The sequence below is a fragment of the Mesoplodon densirostris genome, chromosome 4 (assembly GCF_025265405.1).
Source record: "Mesoplodon densirostris isolate mMesDen1 chromosome 4, mMesDen1 primary haplotype, whole genome shotgun sequence".
NCBI classification, from domain to species: domain Eukaryota; kingdom Metazoa; phylum Chordata; class Mammalia; order Artiodactyla; family Ziphiidae; genus Mesoplodon; species Mesoplodon densirostris.
This window is the reverse complement of record NC_082664.1, coordinates 119,218,515-119,241,412: the sequence shown is the minus strand read 5'-3', so window position 1 is coordinate 119,241,412 and position 22,898 is coordinate 119,218,515. Positions and strand designations below refer to the sequence as shown.

The 22,898-nt window shown below is 55.5% G+C and overlaps 2 protein-coding genes across 7 annotated transcripts; one reads left to right on the top strand and one right to left on the bottom strand.

Moving 5' to 3' along the window:
• Window positions 1-4,085: 4,085 nt before the first annotated feature.
• NEIL1 (nei like DNA glycosylase 1) lies at window positions 4,086-10,351 on the top strand. Of its 3 annotated transcripts, XM_060096979.1 has the most exons (10): window positions 4,086-4,120; window positions 5,386-5,842; window positions 7,764-7,883; window positions 7,980-8,043; window positions 8,324-8,423; window positions 8,850-8,977; window positions 9,302-9,329; window positions 9,406-9,575; window positions 9,744-9,909; window positions 10,091-10,351. In XM_060096979.1, exons 1-10 carry the CDS (start codon window positions 4,111-4,113, stop codon window positions 10,159-10,161), a joined length of 1,314 nt encoding a protein of 437 aa, XP_059952962.1. In that variant the 5' UTR covers window positions 4,086-4,110; the 3' UTR covers window positions 10,162-10,351. The 3 variants fall into 3 exon arrangements, with proteins under 3 accessions (XP_059952962.1, XP_059952963.1, XP_059952961.1); XM_060096980.1 differs by lacking the exon at window positions 4,086-4,120 and having other exon boundaries at window positions 5,281-5,842; window positions 9,514-9,575; XM_060096978.1 differs by lacking the exon at window positions 4,086-4,120 and having other exon boundaries at window positions 5,281-5,842.
• Window positions 10,352-11,073: 722 nt separating this feature from the next.
• MAN2C1 (mannosidase alpha class 2C member 1) lies at window positions 11,074-22,583 on the bottom strand. 4 transcript variants are annotated; one of them, XM_060096977.1, is made up of 26 exons: window positions 22,434-22,583; window positions 22,050-22,175; window positions 21,513-21,636; window positions 20,255-20,325; window positions 18,745-18,922; window positions 18,246-18,435; window positions 16,987-17,093; window positions 16,693-16,803; window positions 16,221-16,313; window positions 15,976-16,092; window positions 15,655-15,750; window positions 15,413-15,558; window positions 14,935-15,058; window positions 14,453-14,574; window positions 14,262-14,347; window positions 13,990-14,145; window positions 13,683-13,793; window positions 13,407-13,539; window positions 13,043-13,147; window positions 12,787-12,943; window positions 12,552-12,695; window positions 12,047-12,156; window positions 11,867-11,946; window positions 11,584-11,732; window positions 11,387-11,496; window positions 11,074-11,314 (listed from the first exon to the last, which is right to left on the bottom strand). In XM_060096977.1, exons 1-26 carry the CDS (start codon window positions 22,532-22,534, stop codon window positions 11,188-11,190), a joined length of 3,174 nt encoding a protein of 1,057 aa, XP_059952960.1. In that variant the 5' UTR covers window positions 22,535-22,583; the 3' UTR covers window positions 11,074-11,187. The 4 variants fall into 4 exon arrangements, 3 of the variants coding, with proteins under 3 accessions (XP_059952960.1, XP_059952958.1, XP_059952959.1); XM_060096975.1 differs by having other exon boundaries at window positions 13,407-13,501; window positions 13,683-13,780; XR_009531779.1 differs by having other exon boundaries at window positions 11,223-11,314; window positions 11,584-11,692; window positions 13,407-13,501; window positions 13,683-13,780.
• Between the last annotated feature and the right edge of the window lie 315 nt (window positions 22,584-22,898).

Here is a 22,898-nt window from a genome sequence, read left to right as displayed (position 1 = left end):
GAAAGACTAAAAACATGGATGCAGTAGACTTTCCTTCTCTTGAGTATTTTGAAATATGTTCGACAGTTGAAGCAAAACAAAATACTGTTAGATGTGGTTCTCAGTGTATGTAGTATAGATATTTAAGGTTATTATAAACAAGGGAGGGTAAAGGGAAGTAAGGTTTCTCTATACTCAAATTGATAAAATGTCAACACCAGTGAACTGTGACAAGTACATACATGTGTATAGTGTAATACCTACAGCAACCACTTCAAAGGGTATGCAATATAACACACTCAAAAACAATATAGGTAAGTCAAACTGGAATTCTAAAAGATGTTCAAGTAGCCCACAGGAGGGCAAGAAAAAGAAGACAAAACGAAAAACAGGGAATAAACAAAGCACAAATAAAGTGGCAGACAAAAAAGTCACAAAGAAATTTCCAAGTTTCATCAAATGTATAATATGAACTTGGTTTCCTAGGTAGCATTCCCTCTTCTGTGTTGTCACAGAATCCCATAGAATCTCCTCTCCTTGCTATTGTAGCACTGCATTAATTTTGTATTTACTACCCGCCTTTCACCAGCCTTTTTTAAAGATGGGAGTTGTATATCCCTGTTTGTATAGCCCCAAAGACTAATATAGTACTCTTTCAATAAGTGGGGGTAAAAGATAAAGATTGCAACAAATTTAAAGACATTAAATGTGGAAAAAAATCTGTGAGTCCATAAAAGATAACCCCCCCCCAAATAAATTCTAATTTGTCACCATTGCATATTATTGCACTAAATTCTTAGTCTAAAAATTGATAATTAAAGAGAAGGGTTTCAGAATTTATCCTGTCTTTTTAGTATTTCAGAATACCCAAATAACCCTAGTCAACGAAGTAAATCTCTTTACAGAAGAATTCCAGCTAATGTAGAAGGAATGACAGAATCAGAAAATCACCATTTTGTAACTCCCAATTAAATACTTGATTGAGGCAAGGATCACCAGTGATGATAAAGCCATTAGATGAAAGGTTGATGTGATGTGAAACTGGGTATTTGCGTGGTGCTAAAGAATCACCACATGTAAACAACCCAATGTCCCTCAGCTGGTAAGTGGATAAACACGCTGGTACCTCTACACAGTGGAATACTGCTCAGCAATAAAAAGGAACGAACTAGGGGCTTCCCTGGTGGCGCAGTGGTTGAGAGTCCGCCTGCCGATGCAGGGGACACAGGTTCATGCCCTGGTTCGGGAAGATCCCACATGCCGCGGAGCGGTTGGGCCCGTGAGCCGTGGCCGCTGGGCCTGCGCGTCCGGAGCCTGTGCTCCGCAACGGGAGAGGCCACAGCAGTGACAGGCCCGCGTAACGCAAAAAAAAAAAAAAAAAAAAAAAAGGAATGAACTGATTGATAAGCATAACAACGTGGATGGTTCTCAAATGCATTATGCTATGATAAAGAAAGCAGATGCACAAGGCTACGTGCTGAAGATTCCATGTACAGGCATATCTCGGAGTTAACTGCAGGTTTGGTTCCAGAACACTGCAGTAAAGCAAGTATGGCAATAAGGTGAGTCACATGAACTTTTTGGTTTCCCAGTGCATAGAAAAGTTTTGTTTACACTATACTGTAGTCTATTAAGTGTGCAATAGCACTGTGTCTAAAAAAACAATGTACAAACCTTAATTAAAAAATACTTTATTGCTGGGGGTGTGGGCGAGGGATGGACTGGGAGTTTGGGATTGGCAGATGCAAACCAATATATATAGAATGGATAAACAACAAGGTTCTACTGTATAGCACAGGGAATTATATTCAGTATCTTGTAATAAACCATAATGGAAAAGAATATGAAAAAGAATATATATAAATGTATAACTGAATCACTTTGCTGTACAGCAGAAACTAATACAACATTGTAAATCAACTATACTTCAATAAAATAAATTTTAAAAATACTTTATTGCTAAAAAATGCTAACCATCATCTGACAATGGAGGATTGCCATAAACCTTCAATTTATTAAAAAAATGCAATATCTGTTAAGTGCAATAAAGTGGAGCACAATAAATGAGATATGCCTGTGTATGATACTGGCAAAAACTATAGGGGCAGAAAGCAGATCAGTGGTTGCCAGTGAGTACGGTGTTAAGTGTTGACTAAAAAGGTGCATGGGCAAATTTTAGGGGGGTGATAGAAATGTCTTATCTCTTGATTGTGGTGATGATTATGAGTGTATGAATTTGTCAAAACTCACACTCTAGGGACTTCCCTGGCGGTCCAGTGGTTAAGACTCCACGCTTCCAATGCAGGGGGGCACGGGTTTAATCCCGGCTGGGGAACTAAGATCCTGCATGCTGTAAGGCGCCACCAAAAAAAAAAAAAAAAAAACAAACCTACCACAAACAAACAAAACAAAAATCTCACACTCTAAAAAGGATGAATTTTACTGTATGTACATTTTAACTTAATTTAAACAAACAAAAATAGGCCAACAAAACAAAGAAATCACCCCATAGATTACTTAGTGGTCACAAGGTGTGAAACATATCTTTACAACACAGAAGTCTGGCTGTCACAGCCTCACCATGATCAATTTCAGCCTCACTAAAGTGAGACAACCAGATGTTGGGCGCCTCCTAATGTGATGCAGTTTGGAGTACAGAGCAGCATCCAGGAGACATATGTATTTCCAAGCTTTAGATCTAATTTCTGGTGTGCAGGGAAAACTAGAGATAGAGGAACAAGTTAACGACACCCAAGGAAACATCAGACAAATCCAGAATGTGATGGGGCATCTCAAAGGACAATTGGCTTGGAATCTTCAGAAAGGTCAGTATCATGAAGACCAAAAAAAAAAAGGAGGTGAGATGGGTAAGAGGTGGGGAGGGTGGTTCCATCTAGATTAAAGTGACTGAAGAGACACAGAATCCTTATTTGGTCTCTGCCTTGAACAAACTAGCTATCAAAGACATTTTGCGGACAATTAGGGAAATCTGAATGTGGGCTATGTATTAGGTAATATTAAGAAGTTATTGTTGGGACTTCCCTGGTGGTGCAGTGGCTAAGACTCCGAGCTGGAGTCGATCCCTGGTCAGGGAACTAAATCCAGCATGCTGCAACTAGGACCCGGTGCAGCCAAAATAAATAAATAATAAATAAATAAATATTTTTAAAAAAAGTTGTTAACTTTACTAGCTCAATAAAGGCATTGTCTCATTTCAAATACTTCTGTCAAAATAAATGAATAAATAGATTAAGGGGGGAGGAAGGAGAAGTAGTATGAATCCTGGCTGTGGGTCAGGCACCAGTGCCTGCTACACTTAGGATGAAAGGCCAGCTCCTTACAGAGGCCTCCAGAGGTCGGACCAGACCAGACCAGACCTTGCTTGTGTGTCTGTCCTCACCTCTCAGCATTCCCCCCAGCCACCTTCTTTGAGTGGGCCAATCGCTCGCTTTCCAGCCTCCAAGCCTTTGCATTGGCAGTTCTTTCCGCCTGCCGTAGCGACTCGTCCCCTCTCTTTTCCGGATGGCTCCTTCTGAGGTTTCAGCCTAAATGTCATCGCAGAGAGACCCTCCTCCACATCGGAAGTAGGTTCCGCTCTCGGCTCCTGCGTTTGGCTGCTTGGCTACACTTCATCACCCGTGGTGATGATGTTTACTTGTTATGTCTGACTAGCGTTGAAACTTAGAGCCACCACCGGGTCCCCAGAGCCTGCATTTATCGCGCACCTGTTCGCGCGCTGCGCACAGCTGCAGGCGCCTCTGCTTCGGGACGGTGCTTCTGTTTCCTGCTGGGAGTGCCGACCCGGTCCCGGACTAGCCGGGTGGCTTCTCGCAGCCACAGAGACAGCTGCAACCCGGGATCTCAGACCTGACGCCGGATCCCGCCGGCGCCGGGCAGCGGGAAGCCAGGTTCTTCCGCCACCCCCCAAGCCAGGTGACTGCCCCAAAGCCTTTCCCACACCCCAAGCCCCCCAGCTCGGGGACCCCACTCGGAACAGTCTTTGCCACCTACCTGAGGAACTACACTTCCCATCAGGCTCTGGAGCAGCGACCGCCGCTCCCAGTATGCTCCCAGGCGCCGCTCCGCCCCCGGCCTTAACCCCATAGTGGCTGCAGGCTGGCGGGAGCGGCGATGGGCGCAGGTAACCTGCGAGTGGGCCCGGGGTCGGGGTGTGTGTGCAGCAGAGCTGAGGAGAGGACGGGATTGGGGGCCCTGGGGAGGAAAGGAGCCGGGGTTAACCGAGGACAGGCAGCGGGGGTGGAGGATGGGGGTGGGTGGGAGGCGAGCCATAGAGCGTCCGCCCCTCGCGAAATTAAGAACCTGGAAGTTCACCTTTTCCAGCAAAACGAACCCTTTCGGGTGCCAGGCCCGGGGCGGCGCTGAGGTTGCGGCGGGGGGGAGGGCAAAGGAGTCTGCTCTGGCTAAATGCCCCCCTCTGCCCAACACATACCTTCGCCTTCGATCTGGCGAAAAGGAAAGTGGCAAACTCTCCTCTCTCCGCCAGCGAGGGTGAGGAAGGGGAGTACGCCTCTCTCGGCCCGAGGCGCTGACCGGGGCGTTTCCAATTCCCCCCTGGACCATGGGCTAGAGCTTGGGGAGCCCTTCTGACTCCCCTATCTCCTCCCTCGAAGTCGTGTGTACCTGACTCCGGCGCTGACGTACCTGGAGACACCTGCATTCCCTCTTCCTTGTCCTCGCTATGGTCCTGACCAGTGGGTGGTGGCAGGCCTCCACACTGCCGGCTGAGCCTCTGAGCAACCGTTTTCCCAGCTCTTCTCTTCCAGGCTCATTCCCTCAGTCATTGTGACAACCGATGCGGGCCTGATTCCAAGCGGTGGGGTGATGAGCAAGCAGAGCTTCCACTCTGGGGTGGGAGTGGAGGTAGAGGCAGAGAAGAGATGATAAAATAATTTCAGGTTCTGGGAGTGCCACGAAGAAAGGAAAACGTGTAGGGGGTCGGGGGGTACGATGCTGCCTTGGATAGGGTGGTCAGGGAAGTCCTCTCTCGGATGTTCCCAGACTGAGGGGGACAGCAGGGGTGAAGGCATGGGGGAAAGAAGAGCAGTGTACTTGAAGCCAGTGAGTCAGAGGGAGCGTGGGAGGAAATGAGGTGACGGTGTGGGCCCGGGAAGGATCTGGATGTTATTCTAAAATCAGGAAGGGTTCATGGAAGCCCATGGAAAGTGTTAATGAGCAAGGGAGTCATGTTTCCCTAGTCTGAGCTTTCTCAGCATTTTCGGGGAGGGTGGGGGAGGGGTGTGGAGCAGGGGCTGTGGCCAAGCCAGCTGATTTCCTGCCAATTATCAGTTGACCATGGCCCCCTCTGACCCTCTGAAAACTGGGAGTGATAATTGCTACCTCACTGGATGCACACCTGGCCCAACCTGCTGTCATCCTCCCCCACAGGGCCTGGCCACCCCTCCCACAGAATGCCTGAGGGCCCTGAGCTGCATCTGGCCAGTCACTTTGTGAACGAGGCATGCAGGGAGCTGGTGTTTGGCGGGTGTGTGGAGAAGTCACCTGTCAGCCGCAACCCTGAGGTGCCCTTTGAGAGCAGCGCCTACCACATCTCAGCTTTAGCCCGAGGCAAGGAGCTGCGCCTGACACTGAGCCCCCTGCCTGGGGCCCAGCCCCCACGGGGGCCACTGGCCCTTGTCTTCCGCTTTGGCATGACCGGCTCCTTCCAGCTGGTGCCCAGCGATGCGCTGCCACCCCATGCCCATCTGCGCTTTTACACGGCTCCCCCTGGCCCCCGACTTGCCCTCTGCTTCGTGGACATCCGCCGCTTTGGCCATTGGGACCTCGGGGGCAAGTGGCAGCCAGGCCGCGGGCCATGTGTCTTGCTGGAGTACGAGCAGTTCAGGTAGGGCCAGCACCAGGTGTGATGAATACAGTCCAGGCTCCAGGCCTGGCCGTTAGTGCCTCGGTGGTCAAGAAGGAGCGAGTTCCAGCCCCCTTTGAGCTTCAGTCCCTTCACCTGTAGACCAAGACAGTGTGCTTTCCTGGGGGCAGTTCCCTGAGCTAATGGATGTGGAAACCCAAAACTGACGTGGGAGAAGGGGGGGGAGCAAGAGGTGGATGAGGACATGGCCAGTTAGTGTGAGAGCTGGGTCTCAGGTCAGCATCCCACTCTGTCTTTTGGCACCCTCAAGAGGCTAAGAAGAAAGGTGGAGAGGCTTTAACAACCTAAGAAAGGAGGCTGAGCAGGAAGGAATTGCTTCAAGGGAGTGGGGAGAGGACTGCCTAATGTGGTTTCTGAATCAGACTGTGGTCTCCCACATTCTGCTTACCCACTGGTCTGTGTCCCGTGGTCTGTGTGCCTGTCTTCTGCCTGAGGGAGGGGTAACGGCCCCACCTGGCCCCACCAGGTCACATAAGATGGCACACATAAGATGGCCAGTGTCAGCCACTTCCCTTCCTCTAAAGATAAAACATGTATGAGTCTCTGCTTCATGCCAGGCCAGCTCTAAGTGTTGGGGGTTCAGCAGTGATCAAGAGGGATGTGGTCCCTGCTCCCACAGAGCTAGTTCAGGTGGGGCAGGGGGAAAAAGGGGACTAGATTAATTCAAATAGACACATGCCTGAAGAAAAATCCAAGAGGTAGAAAATGACTTTGAGCTGTGGAGGTGGGGGGAGGAGGAGGGTGCATTAGGAAAGGCCACCCCAGGTGACGTGTGAGCTGAGGCCTGCCTGATGAGGAGCCAGCTGTGCATAGCTCTCAAGTAAAAGCGATCTGACAAGAATCACAAACACAAAGGCCTGGAGTGGACTTGGCAAATCCTTTCTTGGGGAAGGCACGCCTTCGGCTGCCCCTTGGGGTGGGTCAGGGCGTCTCTGGTGCCACAGAAGGCAGCAGATTCCTGGCCTTCCCAGGTATGACCCCAAGTGCACCCCTAGGGAAGTGTCTGTGTTGTCTTGCATTTCTCCCACTTCACCTTTTCTAGGGAGTCATGCCACAAGTTAACTCTTTGCCAGCTGAAGCTTCTCTCACAAGATGAGCATTTCGGCTTGTTTTGTCCTCCAGCTGTGGAGCCTGTGGGGATCTGCCCCCCTCAGGGATCTGAACACCCAGGCCAACCTCCTACTCTTACCTTTACCCCAAAAACTCTGTCTTCTGGCCCCCTATTTCATTTGCTTCTCATGCCCATCACTGAGTCAGTCTTGCCATGATCCTTTTCCACAAAGAAACAAGATACACGTACCCTTCGTGGTGGTGAAGAGAGACCCATGACCCTTGGAGGTGGGGTGGGAGCTGCTGGGCACTCACCAGCCAGGGCTTGCCCCCTCACTCCTGCTAAATAAACAGAGCCAGTATCAGCTTCCTGGAAGATCTTCAGCTTCTTGAAAAGACCTGACCCCACTAATAACAAATCTTCGTATCTAACCAACCAGAAGTCCTACACAGGGAGTTCCAGACTGCGGACACACCTGAGGTCCTGTGATCACCCTGTTCTCAAAAATGTCTCGAGTCTGAGGCACTTTGGTGATATACACACTACATACCTAGACTCATGTGTTTTCTTGAACATGCTGCTTTTGACTGGTATTTTTTTACCTTTTGTAATGCATTAAAATCCCACACTGTTGTTCCCATTTAACAGAAAACTGAGGTTCCCGCTGCCAAAACACCACTGAGGCTGGGAAGAGGGGAACTGGGACTCCCCATTTCCTTCCCTTGCACCCAGGAACGGGTTCCCCCAGCTCCTCTCCCCTAACCCATCGGGAGGCAGGGAGGGGTGGGGTGGGCAGAATGGGTCTCACCTGCCCAGACTGTGTCCCTCCAGAGAGAATGTGTTACGAAACCTAGCAGACAAGGCCTTTGACCGGCCCATTTGTGAGGCCCTCTTGGACCAGAGGTTCTTCAATGGCATTGGCAACTATCTGCGGGCAGAGATCCTATACCGGTCAGCAGGCAGGCCCTGGGCATGAGGGCTGGGGTGGCTGGGTGTGCCCACATTCCCCACTGCTTAGCATGGCGCCCTCTCTCCACCTCACTGCAGGCTGAAGATACCCCCCTTCGAGAAGGCCCGCACGGTTCTGGAGGCACTGCAGCAGCGCAGGCCGGTGAGGCTGCAGGGGGGGGACGCACGCACCTATCAGTGCAGGCTGACAAGGGTCTGGGCTGGGTCAGGCGTCTCCAGCTTAACTCAAGCAGGTCCCTTCTCAGTTTCCAGCCTGTTTCCCCATCTCTACAATGTGTGTGCATGGGGGAGGTGATGGGGGGCAGATGAACTGTCGGAGTCCTGCCAAGCTCAGAAGGGGTCTGTTCCCTGAGGGGTCAGCTGCCTTCTGAGTGGCCCTGCCTCATGCTGACATCCAGGTCCTACCCCTGCCTCTTCTCCAGAGCCCGGAGCTGACCCTGAGCCAGAAGATCAGGGCCAAGCTGCAGAACCCAGACCTGCTGGAGCTGTGCCACTCAGTGCCCAAGGAAGTGGTCCAACTCGGTGAGGCCTGGGAGGCAGAGATGGCCAGCTAGGTCTGCTTTGGCATATCGTGTAACCTGGGACAGTTCCTGCCCCTCTCTGGGCCTGGTTCCCTGCCTGGGGAATGGAAGTTTGTCGACCTAGTCGTTCCTAAATGGACTAAGCCTCCTTCACTGATCTTCATGTGTCGGGTGTCTATGTCCCCTGAGCTGCCCCATGAGGCAGGCAGGGCAAGGATTCTTAACTCAACTCCAGGATGGGAAAGCCATGGCCCAGAGAGGGGAAGACACCAGCCTGAGGTCACACAGCTGGAGGAGGGAGAGCCTTGGCCCCCTGACTCAGTCCATCAGCTTGTAAAGCTGAGGTCTGAGCCAGGTCTAACTGTGCTCCCCTCCCTCCCAGCCTAAGTCAGCCCTCTGACCTCCGCCTGGCTCCTCTGTCCCACAGGAGGCAAAGGCTATGGGCCGGAGAGCACGGAGGAGGACTTTGCTGCCTTCCGAGCCTGGCTGCGGTGTTATGGCACGCTGGGCATGAGCTCCCTGCGGGACCGGCATGGCCGCACCATCTGGTTCCAGGTTTGGGCTCTAATGCTCACACAGGCAAATGGAGCCCTGAGGAAGCTGGTGGGATGGAAAGACCTGGGGTTGCACTGTTCCTGAGGATCTAAGCTTTCCCTGTGCTATGCTCCTCCCCTCCTCTGAGTCCCAGGGTCCCAGCTAGTGGAGCAGCCCAGGGCAGGGTTACCTTGCTGTTGGCTCTGACCTGGCGGGGAGGGGACAGTCAGAGAGGCTTCCTAGGGGAGGGGCTTCACTGATCTGGAAGGACAGGTGAGTTCTGCCTCTCCCAAGGAAAACTACCCCTGCCAGATTGACTCCTGAATTCTCCTGATTCCATTTTAGGGGGATCCTGGACCCTTGGTGCCCAAAGGTAAGCTATGCCTAATGTAATGAGAGGGAAAAGGACTAGTTGCCTGCAAGGGCTACAGCACCCTTCTCCATCCCAGTCCCCACTCCAACCCTTGGAGGCACTCCAGAGTGGGAGCATGGGAGTCTAGAGAAAGGGGGCCGCGGCCACAAGACCCTCCAACCCCATCAGCAACAGTATCCTGCAGGGGGCAAGTCCCGCAAGAAGAAATCCAAGGGAGCACAGCGGGGTCCTGAGGACCAAGTAGAGGTATGTCTCCCTGCTCCTACCCCCTCCCTGTACCCTCTCCTGTCCTGGCTGCACCTACCAGGCCAGGCTCTTGGGCAGCTCCTTCCCTTGACAATGGTGGGCAATGGTGGGTCCTAACCAACCTGTGACCTGCTGAGCTCCTCAGGGACCTGTGTCTTCTCCATCCAGAACCCTCCACCTCCAAACAAGGCCCCTTCAAGGACACGAAGGGCACGGAGGGGCCTTCCTGAGCAGACTGTGGCCCAGCAGCCCAAGGGGACCAGCCTCCAACGGGACCCAGAAGCCCCCCGTGTCCCTGGGAAAGGGAAGAGGAGGAGGCAACCAGCGACCTCAGGTGGGCCTTCCTCGGCATCTTCCTCTAGGGAGGGGAGGGCACCACCAAAACGGGCTGTCCAGGAGAGGAAGGGACGGCAGTGTGGGTGGGAGGAACACGTTGACAAAGGTGGTAGGGAGGCTGTTGGGGCAGAGTCCTCAGCCTGGGGTCCGAGCTGCCACCTCACCTGTCCTCCCCACAGGCCGCCGCAGGCCCCAAAAGATCAAGGCTGACACCCCATCCTTGGAGCCTGAGGAGACCTCAGCCTCTTAGCAGGAGGGTCTCCTTGCTTGCATCCACCCCTTCCTGCTGCCCTGGATCTGGGCCTGTGCGGCTTCCTGGAAGTTGCAGGGGACTGGCTGCCCCTGGCCCTGTGGCCATTCCCTATACAACTATGTTGTTTTTAATTGTACCCATTTTCCCCATTTTTTAAGCCCATGTGGAAAAGGCTGTAATTTTTAGTAAACTGATAAACCTTGAACTTCTTGGGCTGGCTGCAGAAGGTCTGGGAAAGCCTAATGTGGAGGGCCTGGTGCCCAGCCCTGGGGACAGGAGGGCCACTGCCTCAGCATGGCAGACTGAGCCCCATCCCAGGCCTCAAGGCCCTGGATCTCAGGACAGTCTGCCTCTGCGGGGACAGCCCTTCAGAGGTGGTGCAGAGACCCACCCCGTCCCCTGGGGCAGCCCAGGCTCTACAGCTCCTCCAGTCCAGGATTCCTCATGTGGCTGCTCCCCTAGCCTAGTCCAGACTAGTCAATGCTCCCCTCCTAGTGGGAACCAGCCAGAACCCACCCACCAGGGCTCCTCCCCAGCCCCAGGCCCTCTGCCTGTGGACACGGGGGAAGAGCTGCTGCTTCTTCCCACCCCCCACCCCCCGCAGCCCTGGCCACACCACATGGCATGCGGGATCTTAGTTTCCCGACCATGTCCCCTGCATTGGAAGCTCGGAGTCTTAACCACTGGACCGCCAGGGAAGTCCCGGAAGAGCTTCTTATATCATGGTCTTACAGTCAGCTTATGGTCATTGATATCCATCCCCCTCTGTCATGGGGCCTGCAATCCAGACCCTGCGCGCACAGATAACCTTAGATCTTGCCCCTGTCCCCAGCTGCCTGGGGTAAAAACTTCCCCCCTCAATGCCTGAGTTTGGGCCCTGAGGGGACTGAGCAGGGGCTACCAGCAGGGTTCCTGAGCCAAGCATTTATTGTTCAAGAGGTAACTGATCCTTGCTTCAGGCTTGGGAGGCAGAAATGAGGAGCCCCCAAAGCCTTCCACGAACAAAACCCCACGCTCAGGGACTCAGCTCGGTGCGGGCTGCAGCACGAGCAACAGGGACTGCACTTGGAAGGGAGAAAAGGTGAGCTTCAGGCGGTTGTTCCGAAGGGGCAGGGGGCCAGCAGGGTCACGGCGCTCCAGGAGGTCACAGCTGGAGAACAGGAGGGACCATGAGGGCTCCGCGAGGGCAGGACTCCCACTCCCACCCCGCGCCCCCACTCACAGGACGGCCTCCTGAACCGGCAGCGACGTGCGCAGCCAGCAGTCCACGTGGCTGCCGTGGGCCTCGTACAGCCTCAGGACCAGCTTGCGGCCCTGGAGGCTGGTCTCCGCCTACGGAGGGAGGTGGGTAGTGGGCGGGGCCGAGGGCGGGCCCAGCTCGGGACCCCGGCCCGCTCCCCGCACCCCACTGGCCCTTGCCTGCTTGACGGTCTCCAACACGACTGCGGGCGAAGACACTGAAAAGGCGCTCCAGGCGGCGGCGGGTGCCGGGCCCGGGGCGGGCAGCGCCAACAGGGGGAAGTTGAGGCTGTAGGCAGCGGGAATAACGCCAGCGTCCTGGAAGGACCCTGGGCGCAGACCGGAAAGGGACGCGTGGTGGAAAATGAGGGTAGGGGCGTGGGACTGCTGGAGTGCTCCCCACTTACCGTTGGGGCAACCGAGGCTGAGAGGGGCTGAGAGTTATCAGGGCCGCAGCACTCACCCTCATGTGGCATCAGCGCGTAGGTGAACTCGTGGCGCCCCATGTCAACCGTGGCGTCAGGGGACTTGGGCGCCCGCAAGCTGGGGTGGGGAGGGTGGTAAGGGACAGGCCGGAGCTGCTGAAGTTCTGTCCTGGGAAGACCGCGCTCCCATACCAGTCCCTGGGAGGCACCCCACTCACAGGGAGAGGCTGAGGACGCTGCCTCGCACTGACGCGCCATACTTGCAGTCATTGAGCAGAGCCAGCCCAAAGCCGTGCTCTGACAGATCCATCCAGCGGTGGGCCCACACCTGGAGGGTAGATCGGAAACCCACTTGGTGGCCCCGCCTCCTCCTCGTGCTCCAGAGCTCCTGTCAGTAGACTGAGGGAAGCTCTGGGACCACATGATTGAATGAATGCCAGCTCTCGCTACAGGAGGCCCTGAGCACACCACACAACCTGTCTAAGCCCCAGCTCCTCATCTGGGAAAGGGGGATAAGAGTACTTACCCCACCAAATGGGCATGAATATCAGACTAAACAGAAAGCATTTAGCACCATGCCTGGCATACATGTCAGGAACCAGCAAATACTGATCATCATCTTCCTCCTCCTCACCCCATACCAGCCAGACAACTAGTCTCTCCCCAGCCAGGGAGGATCCAAACCCTCCACCACACCCCGCCCCACACCACCCCACATCAGACCTCAAATCGGGCCCAGTCCCAAGAGGTGTTGTAGTGGGTGGGCCGCTGCAGATGTCCGAACTGGACCTCAAAGGTGGCCTGGGGGCTCCGTACACGGGCAGGGAACTCCACCTTCAGGAACTTGTGGGCCTCGTGCCAGTGCACCTGTCGGTGGTGGAGGTAGGGGTGCAAGGGGAGGGACCCCTCCTCACCAGCCACACCCAGGGAAGATACCCACCACCCTGCCCCCTGCTACCTCGGTGTGGAAGCGGACATAGGGGCAGCCGATGTCCAGCACAACCTTTTGGCTGAGCCGACTGTTGGGGCTGATCTGCAGCAGAAACCAGGCACTGCCCCGCATGCCACCCTCAGTGCCCACGGCCAAGGTCCCTGCCTGGCCCAGCACTGGCTTCCTGTGGAACAGGGGAGGGAGGCGTTGAGCCAGGACGGCCTGATGGAGGGGGCCCAATACTCTCATATCCCACGCCGCCCGAGTCCTGCCCACCCCGCACCGTGTTTCTAGGTGGTAGTCCATGACGTCCCACGCGTCCCAGTACAGGGGGACATCATCGAACAGCACAAACTGGTTGCCCACAGCACCCTCAGCAATGGCCTCCCTGGAAGGACACGGAGACTGGCGCTTTACAACTGTATGATCGCGGTCTCTCCAGCTGTGTGAGGTGGGTGGGGTGGGAGGTAGGGTGAGTAGGCCCAGAGGACAGGAGACTCCTAACCCAGCCGGCCCTGTTCCATGTGTGGGTCCCAGTCCTGAGCCACCTGTGGGCTACTGTGGTCAGCTGTGGCCAGGGGACAGAGGGAATGAGAGGTCTGGGGTCCCCTGCCAGGCACTGGGAGAGGGCAGTGAGGGGTTAGCACCTGCCGGAGGCCACCAGCACCAGAGATGTCAGGCGGCCAGTTGGGTCCAGCTTCACCCGGATGATGCCGTTGTCCAGAGTCACAGAACCGTCAGTCTTGGTGGGAGGGGGCCTTGAGGCTAAGTCTGCAGAGGCTTCCCGCCACCAATAGCCTGCCCAACCCCAGCCCCAGCCCTGCCTTGCCACCTGCTCCAGGTTGGGGAGCTCAGAACCCCCACGTTGTCAGGGACAGCCCAGGACAGCCAGCCCCCGCCCACCACGATGTGCCAGCACTCACCTCCTGCACTATAAACACAGGCTGCTGGGGCAGCAGGGGCTGCAGTGAGGTGGGGGTGGGAGCAGGAGCATAGCCCATGCTGGGCACTGTCACCAGAGCTGGGGATGAGGCCTGGGCATCAGCGCAGCCTCCCTCACCTTCCAGGAACCATACTCGGGGTGGGGTGGGGGGCTGGAGGGGGTGAGTATTACTAGTACTCTCTAGCCTGGGGCAACCCGGAGCAGAGATCCACAGGGGAATGTCCCCAACTCTCGATTTGGCCTTGATCCCTCCTGCTACAGTAGCCACCCCTCTCCCCAGCTCATACCTAGGCAGTGGGCCCCACCAGGGCTGGGCAGGGCCAACACTTCAGTGCGCTTCCAGGGCAGTGTGTTGACAATGAGGAGGCCCTCAGGACCTGGCTCGCCAGCACAAAGGGCTGCGGCTGCAGTGCTGAGCAGTTTGTTGCCACGGGAACGGATGTCTGGGGAGAGACTGGCTGGTCATGGGTGGGCAGTGGGTCTGGGTGACCCCTGAATGTCCCACAGGAGACACTCTGCCCCGGGTGCTGGAGAGCAGCGGAAAAGTTGTCAGCCTCACCTTCGTAGTGGCACATGGCTTCCTCTGCCACCAGCTGGATGCAGCTTCCAGTCACCACATCGTGGAACTGGTTCAGAAGCAGGAGCCTGCGGGGGCCAAGGGCAGGGCTGCGAAAGGCTGGGAGCGAGGGGCAGCTGCAGAGGTGTCTGGGGTGAGGTTAGTGGGTGGCAGGGGGCAGAAGACAGGCTGACCTCCAGAGGTCCTGCAGCTGGGCGGCCGGGTAGAGGAACTGGGCACTGCGGGCCAGGGCCAGGCTGCTGAGCAGCTCCACGTCGTGCAGGATCCGCTCACACTCCCGGTTCGCCTTCTTGATCTGAGCCCAGGGTAGGGAGAATCGGTCTAGAGTCTGTTCAAGCATCCCAGGACAACTTCCAAAGCCTTCCCTTGCTCAGAACCCCTGGTGGCTCCCCAGGGCCTCTTGTGAGTTATCTGCCCCAGATGCCTCCCTCCTCTCCCCTCAGCCCAAGCCCTTCCTCCCTCAGGGATGCTCAGTCCTGCCTCCTCCAGGCTCCTGACCACCCGGCTCTTGCACTTCTCTCCTCTCAGCTCCTCCGTGGAACACGAGCCTCTTCCCCCAGGTCTGGGCTGGGCTCTGCCCCCTGCTTCCTCCTCTGACCCTCTGGGCCTCTCAAGGGCATGCCCTCCCCATTTGGCTCAGCAACCAGCTCCTGACCTGGGCGTGGGTGGTGTAGGTGCCATTATGTAGCTCCAGGAAGAGCTCTCCGACCCACGTGCACAGCTGCCCCGAGTGGCCCTCCAGCGCCGAGAAGAGTCGCTCCGGAGAAGAGAGCTGCACCCTGAGGGAGACTGCAAGCCTGGGTCTCCCAGCTTGGCTGTGTGATTCACCCTTCTTCCATGTAAGGGTGACAAGAGATCCAGTCCCGACAGAAAGGAGCCACGCCCAGAAAGCTCCCTGTCCACACAAAGCCAGTTCTGGACACCCCAGGAGAGTTTTCTCTCTAGTAGGTTTAAGCCCCGTCCCACCTTTAGCTTTCCCCCCCACCCTACCACCAGGGTAGAAGTTGGGAGGAGCCCATGGTCTGAGATTGGAGGGGGACAAGGTTTAGGGGCGGCGTCGGGCCCCATATTTGAGCAAAAGGAAGGACTAAGGGCAAGGGCGGAGGGTAGGGCTGAGTGAGCCCAGGCCTGACCTGGGCAGCCCATCTGTATTGCACAGCCGCTTCAAGCGGTCCACCATGGTCTGGGTGGGGCCACCACCCCCATCCCCAAAGCCAAAGAGGAAGGCACTGTGGTTGGTACGCCCCTTGTCCCGGTTTTTGGCCACAGTCTTCAGCACCTGCACAGGCGGGCTCAGGGTCAGCTTAGGACGGGACACCCAGCCCTCTCCAGCCTGCCTCCCATCCCCGACCTTGGCCACCAGGTGCCCTTTCACCTCCTCCACACTGCCCTGCATCCCATATGAGTCACCAGGTGGGAAGTGGGCCAGCACCCGGGAGCCATCCAGCCCCTCCCAGAAAAAGGTATGATGCTGCAGGTAGGGAAACAGGTAGAAGAGAGAGGGCAGAGTCAGGGCTGAGGCAGAGCCGGGCCTCCTAGACCTGCCCCTCCTGTTGTGTGACCCTGGGGGAGGCATGCCTTCTCTGGGTCGGGGTTGGGTGGTTTGTCCAGGGCCCCTCAATAAGCCTGGACAGAGATGTATGGGCCAGGTGAGACCCAGGCCCACTCTGAGCCTGGTTCCCTGGGGCCTGCTCACCGGGAAGGAGTTCACCAAGTTCCAGCTCAGTTTTTGGGTGAGGAAGTGCCTGATGCCACAGCTGCGCATGATCTGTGGGAGCTGCGCTGAGTAGCCGAATGTGTCTGGCAGCCAGAACTGCAGGGAAAGGGCCTCTGGGCATGGGGACCAGGGCTCTTGGCAGCACGGCCACAGCCTCAGCCCCCCATCACTCAAGGGCAAGCTCCAGCCCCATGCGCCTGCAGGCGCAGCCGCTCCCAGCCTACCTCGGAGCACATCTTCCCAAACTCCTGCAGAAAGAAGCTCTGTCCCTGCAGGAACTGCCTCACCATGGCCTCTCCACTGGGAAGGTTCCCATCCTGGCAGTGAGGGAACAGGGAGGCAGCCGGGGTCAGCACCAGGTGGAATGCGCAGGAGCTCAGGCCAACCACCCGGACAGGAGCAGCCAGGGCTCTGACACTGGGTTATAGCCAGTGCCCAGGGAGTGTCCATCTCCTCACTTCAGGCCCACCTGTCTGTCTGCCAGAGGGGAGGTTTCTGGGGCCAGGTCATGCAGACAGTCTGTCACTGTGCTTGAGACCCTCGTCCCCCTTGGAGTGTCAGGCCCTGTTATTCCAGGGACTGATAGGTGCTGCTGTGGAGGGGGCATGAAGGGCCTGCAGAGAGTCACCAGCAAAGCAGAGGAGAGAAACCCATGATGGTATGGCCTGAGGCTGAGGGGCTGCAGACTGCACTTACCATCTCCACCCAGGTGCCCCCCACGGGCACAAACTGCCCACGGCATGCGAACTCCTGGAGCCGGGCATGCAGGCCAGGGTAGTGGCTCTTCACCCACGCGAGCTGCTGTGCCTGTGGGGCAGGTGAGGCGGGAGCTAGGCCAGGGGCGACAAGAACCCCACCCAGGGCTGAGCACCTGGGGCCCAGTGGGTGGCTGAGGGTGAGGAGCCCTGCCCCTCAGGCCCCAGAAGCCCTCGGAACCTCACACTAGCGCCCACTGGGCTCCAGGTACCACCGCACAGCCATCCCTCTGACCTGTGAGCAGGCAAAGATGAACTCAGGATTCCGCTCCATGAGCTGAACAACTGTCACCCAGCTCCGGGCACATTTCCGCACGGTCTCCTTGAAGGGCCAGAGCCAGGCTAGACGGGAAGGAGGGTGGAGGATAGGAGGGCAGCAATGTCCCAGCTCCTCCCAGATCTCCAGCCGCACCCCTGCCCCCCAGCACCCAACCAGGCCCAGCCTGGGCCTCCAGAGGGTCATTCTAGCCTTCCGTCCATCCCAGGCCCTTTCCCTGCAAAGTCCTGTGGCATCTCTCCTGAGCTGTCACTTTACATCACTCTTGCAAGGTAGGAGTAGGGACTCGGGAAAGGAGGTTGGCTAGGGCTATCGGATCAATTTTACATCAGGAAATGGAGGCCCCAGTCCCTGGAATAGCCTTACTCTGAGGTTTAGACACCCCTGAGAGGATCCTGTAAGAGGTAGTGGGGGTTGGCCCTTCCCCTGCACGCACATTGAAGAATAGCCTGGAACAGAGGGCACAGCTTCCTGAGATGGACCTGCCTGGGCCAGCTGTCCTGCGTGAGGCACTACAGCCTCTTGCAACCTCTAGGCCTCAGTTCCTTCTTTACCAGCCCAGAACTCTACATCCCGTGCTTTGGTATAGCAGAGAAAGCCCTTGTTCTGTGGTTCAGAAACTTTAGCTGCATCAGAATCAATACCTTGGGGAGTTTTTTAAAAATGTAATTTCCCATAAGCCTCACAGACACTGCAGACTTAACCAGGTTCAAAACTGACCTCCTGATCCTCCCCAGGAAACCTCCCCCTGGGCTTGAGTCCCCATCTCAACTACTTCCACATCACTCCTATCTGAGGACTTGGGCACTTGTCAAATTCTTACTCATCCTCACTCTGTTCAAAGGTCATCTCCTCTGAGAAACCTTTCTTGAATCCCCCAGACCCAGCTGGGTTAAATGACTCTTCTGGGCTCCCCAGCCCCCCATCCTTCCCTCCATCATGGCAGCAACTGTGTCTGCCTATTTTGTGATCACCAGTCTCTATAATCCTACCCCCCCAATATCTAGCATGGGGCCACACGGGGCATCAGATTTTGTTGAAAGAATAAATGAAGCCACACCTAGCAGAGCCTACAGCCCACTCCCCTTTCCCCAGGGAAAACTGAGGTCCAAGAGGGGCAAGAACTTGATGTGGATCACACAGTGCTTCCAGGGCACAGTCAGGTCTTCGAGGCCACTCCTGCCTCCCCGAACCAGCCCAGCCAGCTGCTGCCCTACCTGTATCAATGTGGCAGTGCCCCAGGGCATGGATGGTATGCTGGCTTTCACCCCCACGTTGGCCAAAGAACTTGGAGGCCAGGGCCTGGGCCACTGGGAAGGTCTCTGGCTGGGCGGGGTCACATACGTTCACCATCTGGTTGGCTGTGTACAGGGCCTGGTAGCTGCGCTGGTTGTCCTCCCCGAGGCCCTGCAGCAGGGTTCTGTCCCTTAATCCCCATCTCAAGCAAGCAGAGTCTCCAAAATTAGACCCCAGCTGATCTCCCATGGGTTCTCAGCAGAGCTCCTCCTTACCTCCAACCCTGTGCTCCTGCTGGCCCCCCTGCTCAGCACTGTCTCCTTCCTCCCCTTTACATAGGGAAATCCTCTCAACACTCAGGCAGGCATGAAACACCCTCCCTATTCTGGATTCCCAGAGCCCCAACTACCTGACCCAAGAAACAGCCTGCCTGGAACAGGGCTCTAGAGGGTGAGCAGGTGGCGCGGGGGTGTCGAGTACCTTGGCCATACCCAGCAGCAGCTCCAGATCCACCAGGAGCTTGTGGACATCCCGGTGGAACACGGCCAGCTCAGCCCGGCTCACCTGGAACATCTTCTCTGGGTCAGGGGCTGCGATCATGGTTCCCTTCCCGGCCCCCAGGAGCCCATTGCAGGCTACTTCCACATAGAGGGTCAGGCTACAAATGTGGAGAGGCAGCCTCAGGCCAAGGGACTGGCAGAGGACTCGGGGGCCTAGGGAGGGAGGACCAAAGAGGCACCCAGCAGACCCCTCCCCATTCACCCCCAGGATCTACCACCCAGAGGATCTCACAGTTATGTCAGGTGCGTGTGAGAGAGGGTCATGGTAGAAACAACAGACTACACCAAATTCTGCTGATGAGTGTTCTGCCTTGGCTGGGGTGAATAAGTAGCCACGTTTGGAACCATGTGAATTATACTGTTGTTTCGACTTTTATTTCCAAAGCTGTCTTTACAAAGCACTGCCTTGGTCTCAGAACCCTCTTTGCACATTAAAAACATGTTTGGATCTCCCAGGTCCAGTCTTTCAGAACAAAGATCCATCAGCCAATATGGGCAGGCCACTGTTTGGAGAGCATGGTGGGGTGTGGTGCTGTTCTACTCAGTCTTCAGAGAGCAAACATGACTTCCTTCGGGAAGCCTTCCATGACTCTCCTCTTATCCCTCTCCCTAGTCTAGAACAGATTTCTTATGTTGAAAGTTTTTTCTTTCAAAGCCCTCATCAGTTTTGCAATTATATAAGTATATGTGAGTCCCCCTTGCTGTCAAGAATCACATCATTCACCATCACAGTCCCAGTGCCTGGAAACATCAGATACACAATGTTCAATAAATATAATACCTAAGAAGAGTTTTGTTTTTGTTTTTGTTGTTTTGGTTTTTTTGGGGTTTTTTTTGCGGTACGCGGGCCTCTCACTGTTGTGGCCTCTCCCGTTGCGGAGCACAGGCTCCGGATGCACAGACTCAGCGGCCATGGCTCACGGGCCCAGCCGCTCCACAGCATGTGGGATCTTCCCGGACCGGGGCACGAACCCGTGTCCCCTGCATCGGCAGGCGGACTCTCAACCACTGCGCCACCAGGGAAGCCCCTTAAGAAGAGTTTTTGATGGTGTCATAAAATGCACGTTATAATATGGATTTTTTAAAAATCAGGATTCGAAATATCAAAGAAATACAACCTCAACTAGTAAAAACTACATTTGAAAGAATTCCTGAGAAGAATGCTGAGATGTTAACAATGGGCGTCACTAAGTGGTGGGATAATGGGAGTTATTTACTTCTTTGTGCTTTTCTGTATTTAACGCAAGAACGAAAACACTATCTTCATAGCCAGAAAAATCCTGCTTTTCAAAAATAAACTAAGAGAGTTGAAGATGGTTGTATTGAAAGTGGGTGTGTTTCTCAGATCGCTCTGGGCCTCAGCTCCTCCTTGCCCACTGGTGCTCCCTTCCCTACAGCACTGGTCAACCACAGCACAGGGACTCACTCACCTCCGGGGGTCTTCTTCCCCCAGCTTGTCAGTCAGGACATAGCTGGTCTTCTCCCCCTCTTTGGTCAAACCCTGGTGGGGAGTGCAGTGAAAGAGACAGGACCTGAGGCTTGTGAACAGCTCAGATGAAGTATAAGCTGAGGGAGGCCAGGCCCCTCTACCGGGTCCCTAGCACTGGCTCCTCTCTCCCAGACAAGGCCAAGATGGACAAATCAGGGACCTCTGGTAGCAGGTGCCCCAACCCCCGTGGCAGTCAGTGCCATGACCACCAAATGGCACCTATTTGCCAGCAGAAAAGCCACTGGTCTTGTGGAATCTTGGGGAGGTATCAGGTCCTTGGTGGCTTCTGGTGGCCTCTGTACCCCTGAATAAGCATCTGAAGGGAAACTCTATGAAGTCAGGGACAGGTTTACCTCATTCCCCACTATATCCCCAGTGCTTAGCATAGGGACCTGCCAGAGAGGGCACTAAGGAGACATCCGCTGAGCCAGTGAAGGGAGGGAGGGAGAGGTCTGCCATCTTTCTGTACAGGAAGAACAAAAGTCCTGACCTGAGACTGAGGGTTAGTCAAACTGAAATGGAAGCTGTGTGAACCTGAACAAGTGTGTTAACATCTATATATCTCAGTTTCTTAGTCTGTAAATGGCCATAAAGACCTACCACATAGGATTTTAAAGGTTAAACCTGTTAAGGTTGGATGCATAAACAAGGTACTTAATAGTGGTTATATCTGGGGAACTGGGGGTGAGGTAGCAGGCAGATAACCATTATTTCAGGTGAAGGGGACTTTTTAAACTTTATATTATCCAGAACTGTTTCAAAGTCTCCCTCCCCGACTGCCATAAGCACATATTACATATAATAAAAACCAGTTTATTTAGTTTATTTAAAACTAAAAATAAAAAGTGATATAGTCTGCAAAGTCACTAGTCTGGCACCTAGTAAAGGGTTAATAAATGGATCTGCTGTACCTATTATTGTACTTGATTAATAACTATTTTCATCCCAGAATGGGAGGGTGACCAGTCAGTGGCAGGGTTGGTTTAGTATTAATTATGTTGAGACCCTCAGCGATCCTGTCAAACATGAGAAGGAACAATTACACAGGGGCCCAAGGAAAAATTACACAGGGCCCAAGCAACAACTTGTCCAGTCCTGAAATCCTGATACCACCCTGCAGGCATAGCCACTCAGCTATGGCTTCTCCAGAGACCAGGGCTGAAATGTGGCCATACCTGACCTAGGGCAGGGCTCCTCACCTGGACAGGTTCCCCATCACGCCACACCAGGCCTTCTCCATCACTTTCCCAGCGAAGGTGAACTTCCTGACCCACCCATGCATCTGGGATGGTCAGCTCCACCCGGAACCAACAGGTCCACCATCTGCAACAGAACCACTAAGATGGGCCTAGGGGTCGGAGCCCTTTCCTTTCGACATACTTCCTTGGACTAAGGGTCAGCAGGGGCTTGAGACTTTCACCAAGTATCTGCAGCATCACAAGGTATTCATCTTTGATCCACAAGAAAGGAGCAATGGGGTGTACAGCAAGGTGAGGGAAAGAGGCAGAGAATCAGGGGTCTGTGATTTGTTCTAGAGTGTCCTGCCTAAGGGATGTCCAGGGACTGGGAGAAGGGAGGAAATGAAAATTTTCCCATTAAGTCTTGAGGGATCAGGGATCTGCTCCCAGCAGAGGGTGCTGCTCTGCCCCAAGTGACTGTCTAGGGCAGAGGGCCGACAATGGAGGTGTGGCCCTTAGGAGAGGCAAGTAAGCCGGGACCGCTAGAGCGTTACCCACGTGGGTCCGAAGCTGTCGCCGACCTGCGCGGGGCGGAAATCCTGCTGGACTGCCTCCTGGTAGGGAAGCCTTTCGGGCGTCAAGAAGCTGGAGAGCTCGGCCACTGGGCAGCTGTCTCCGAAGAGCCTGGGCGGGAGGAGCAGGTGGGCACGCGCCCGTGGGCCAGCCGGCGGGTGGGGGACTCGCATTCCCTCGATCCACCGCCGGGAGGGCTGCCTCACAGCTCAGTCTCCCCCAACCCCCTCCTCCTGGGCCCCAAGCCCTTTCCGCAGCGGGCACTTTGTCCCTCGACCCAGGTGGCCGAAGCTTGGGTTTCCCCCCCGGACGGGAAGGCTAGAGACGCGTGGATGCGGCCGGCCGGCGCCATGGGCGAGGTGGCCACACCTGCCGCGGAGATTACAGTCGGTAAAGTAGAGCGGCGACACGAATTTCTCCACCCGCTCCAGCGTAGTGCGCCAGTGCTTCAGGGCCGGCGCCGCCGCCATCGCCGCGCGCTCTCTCCTCTCCCCGGAAGTCCCCAAACGCTGCCGGCGCGGTCAACGGCCTGGAACCAAAGGTTCCGGCGCCCCAGGGGCGCCTTCCAGGCCCGGGCAGCTTTTCTTGGAACACCGGCGGCTCTGTGAAGTCTCGCTGCTCTGAACTTTGAGCAGGGAGCTGAAAGCTAAAAGCCGCGCTTCCGATGCTCTCCTCTTATCTCGTCCGAGCTGGTGGCCATTTAGGGCAAATCCCTAAATAAAACAGGAAATTTGACGCTTTGATTCTGCAAAAGGCCTGGGACAGAGACAAGCCGTTAGGCACGACGAGTGGGAGCCTGGGTTGCTGCCGACGCAGGTCACCTAGTCTCAGAAG

Coding starts and splice junctions, on each gene's coding strand:
- NEIL1 (XM_060096978.1), top strand. CDS start 5,346: ATGCACACCTGGCCCAACCTGCTGTCATCCTCCCCCACAGGGCCTGGC. Junction 7,884..7,979: donor CGGGCAGAGATCCTATACCG/GTCAGCAGGCAG, acceptor ACCTCACTGCAG/GCTGAAGATACCCCCCTTCG. Junction 9,330..9,405: donor TGGACCCTTGGTGCCCAAAG/GTAAGCTATGCC, acceptor TCTCCATCCCAG/TCCCCACTCCAACCCTTGGA.
- MAN2C1 (XM_060096977.1), bottom strand. CDS start 22,534: ATGGCGGCGGCGCCGGCCCTGAAGCACTGGCGCACTACGCTGGAGCGG. Junction 20,326..21,512: donor GTGATGGGGAACCTGTCCAG/GTGAGGAGCCCT, acceptor ACTCCCCACCAG/GGTTTGACCAAAGAGGGGGA. Junction 11,315..11,386: donor CCGGTTCAGGAGGCCGTCCT/GTGAGTGGGGGC, acceptor CCTGTTCTCCAG/CTGTGACCTCCTGGAGCGCC.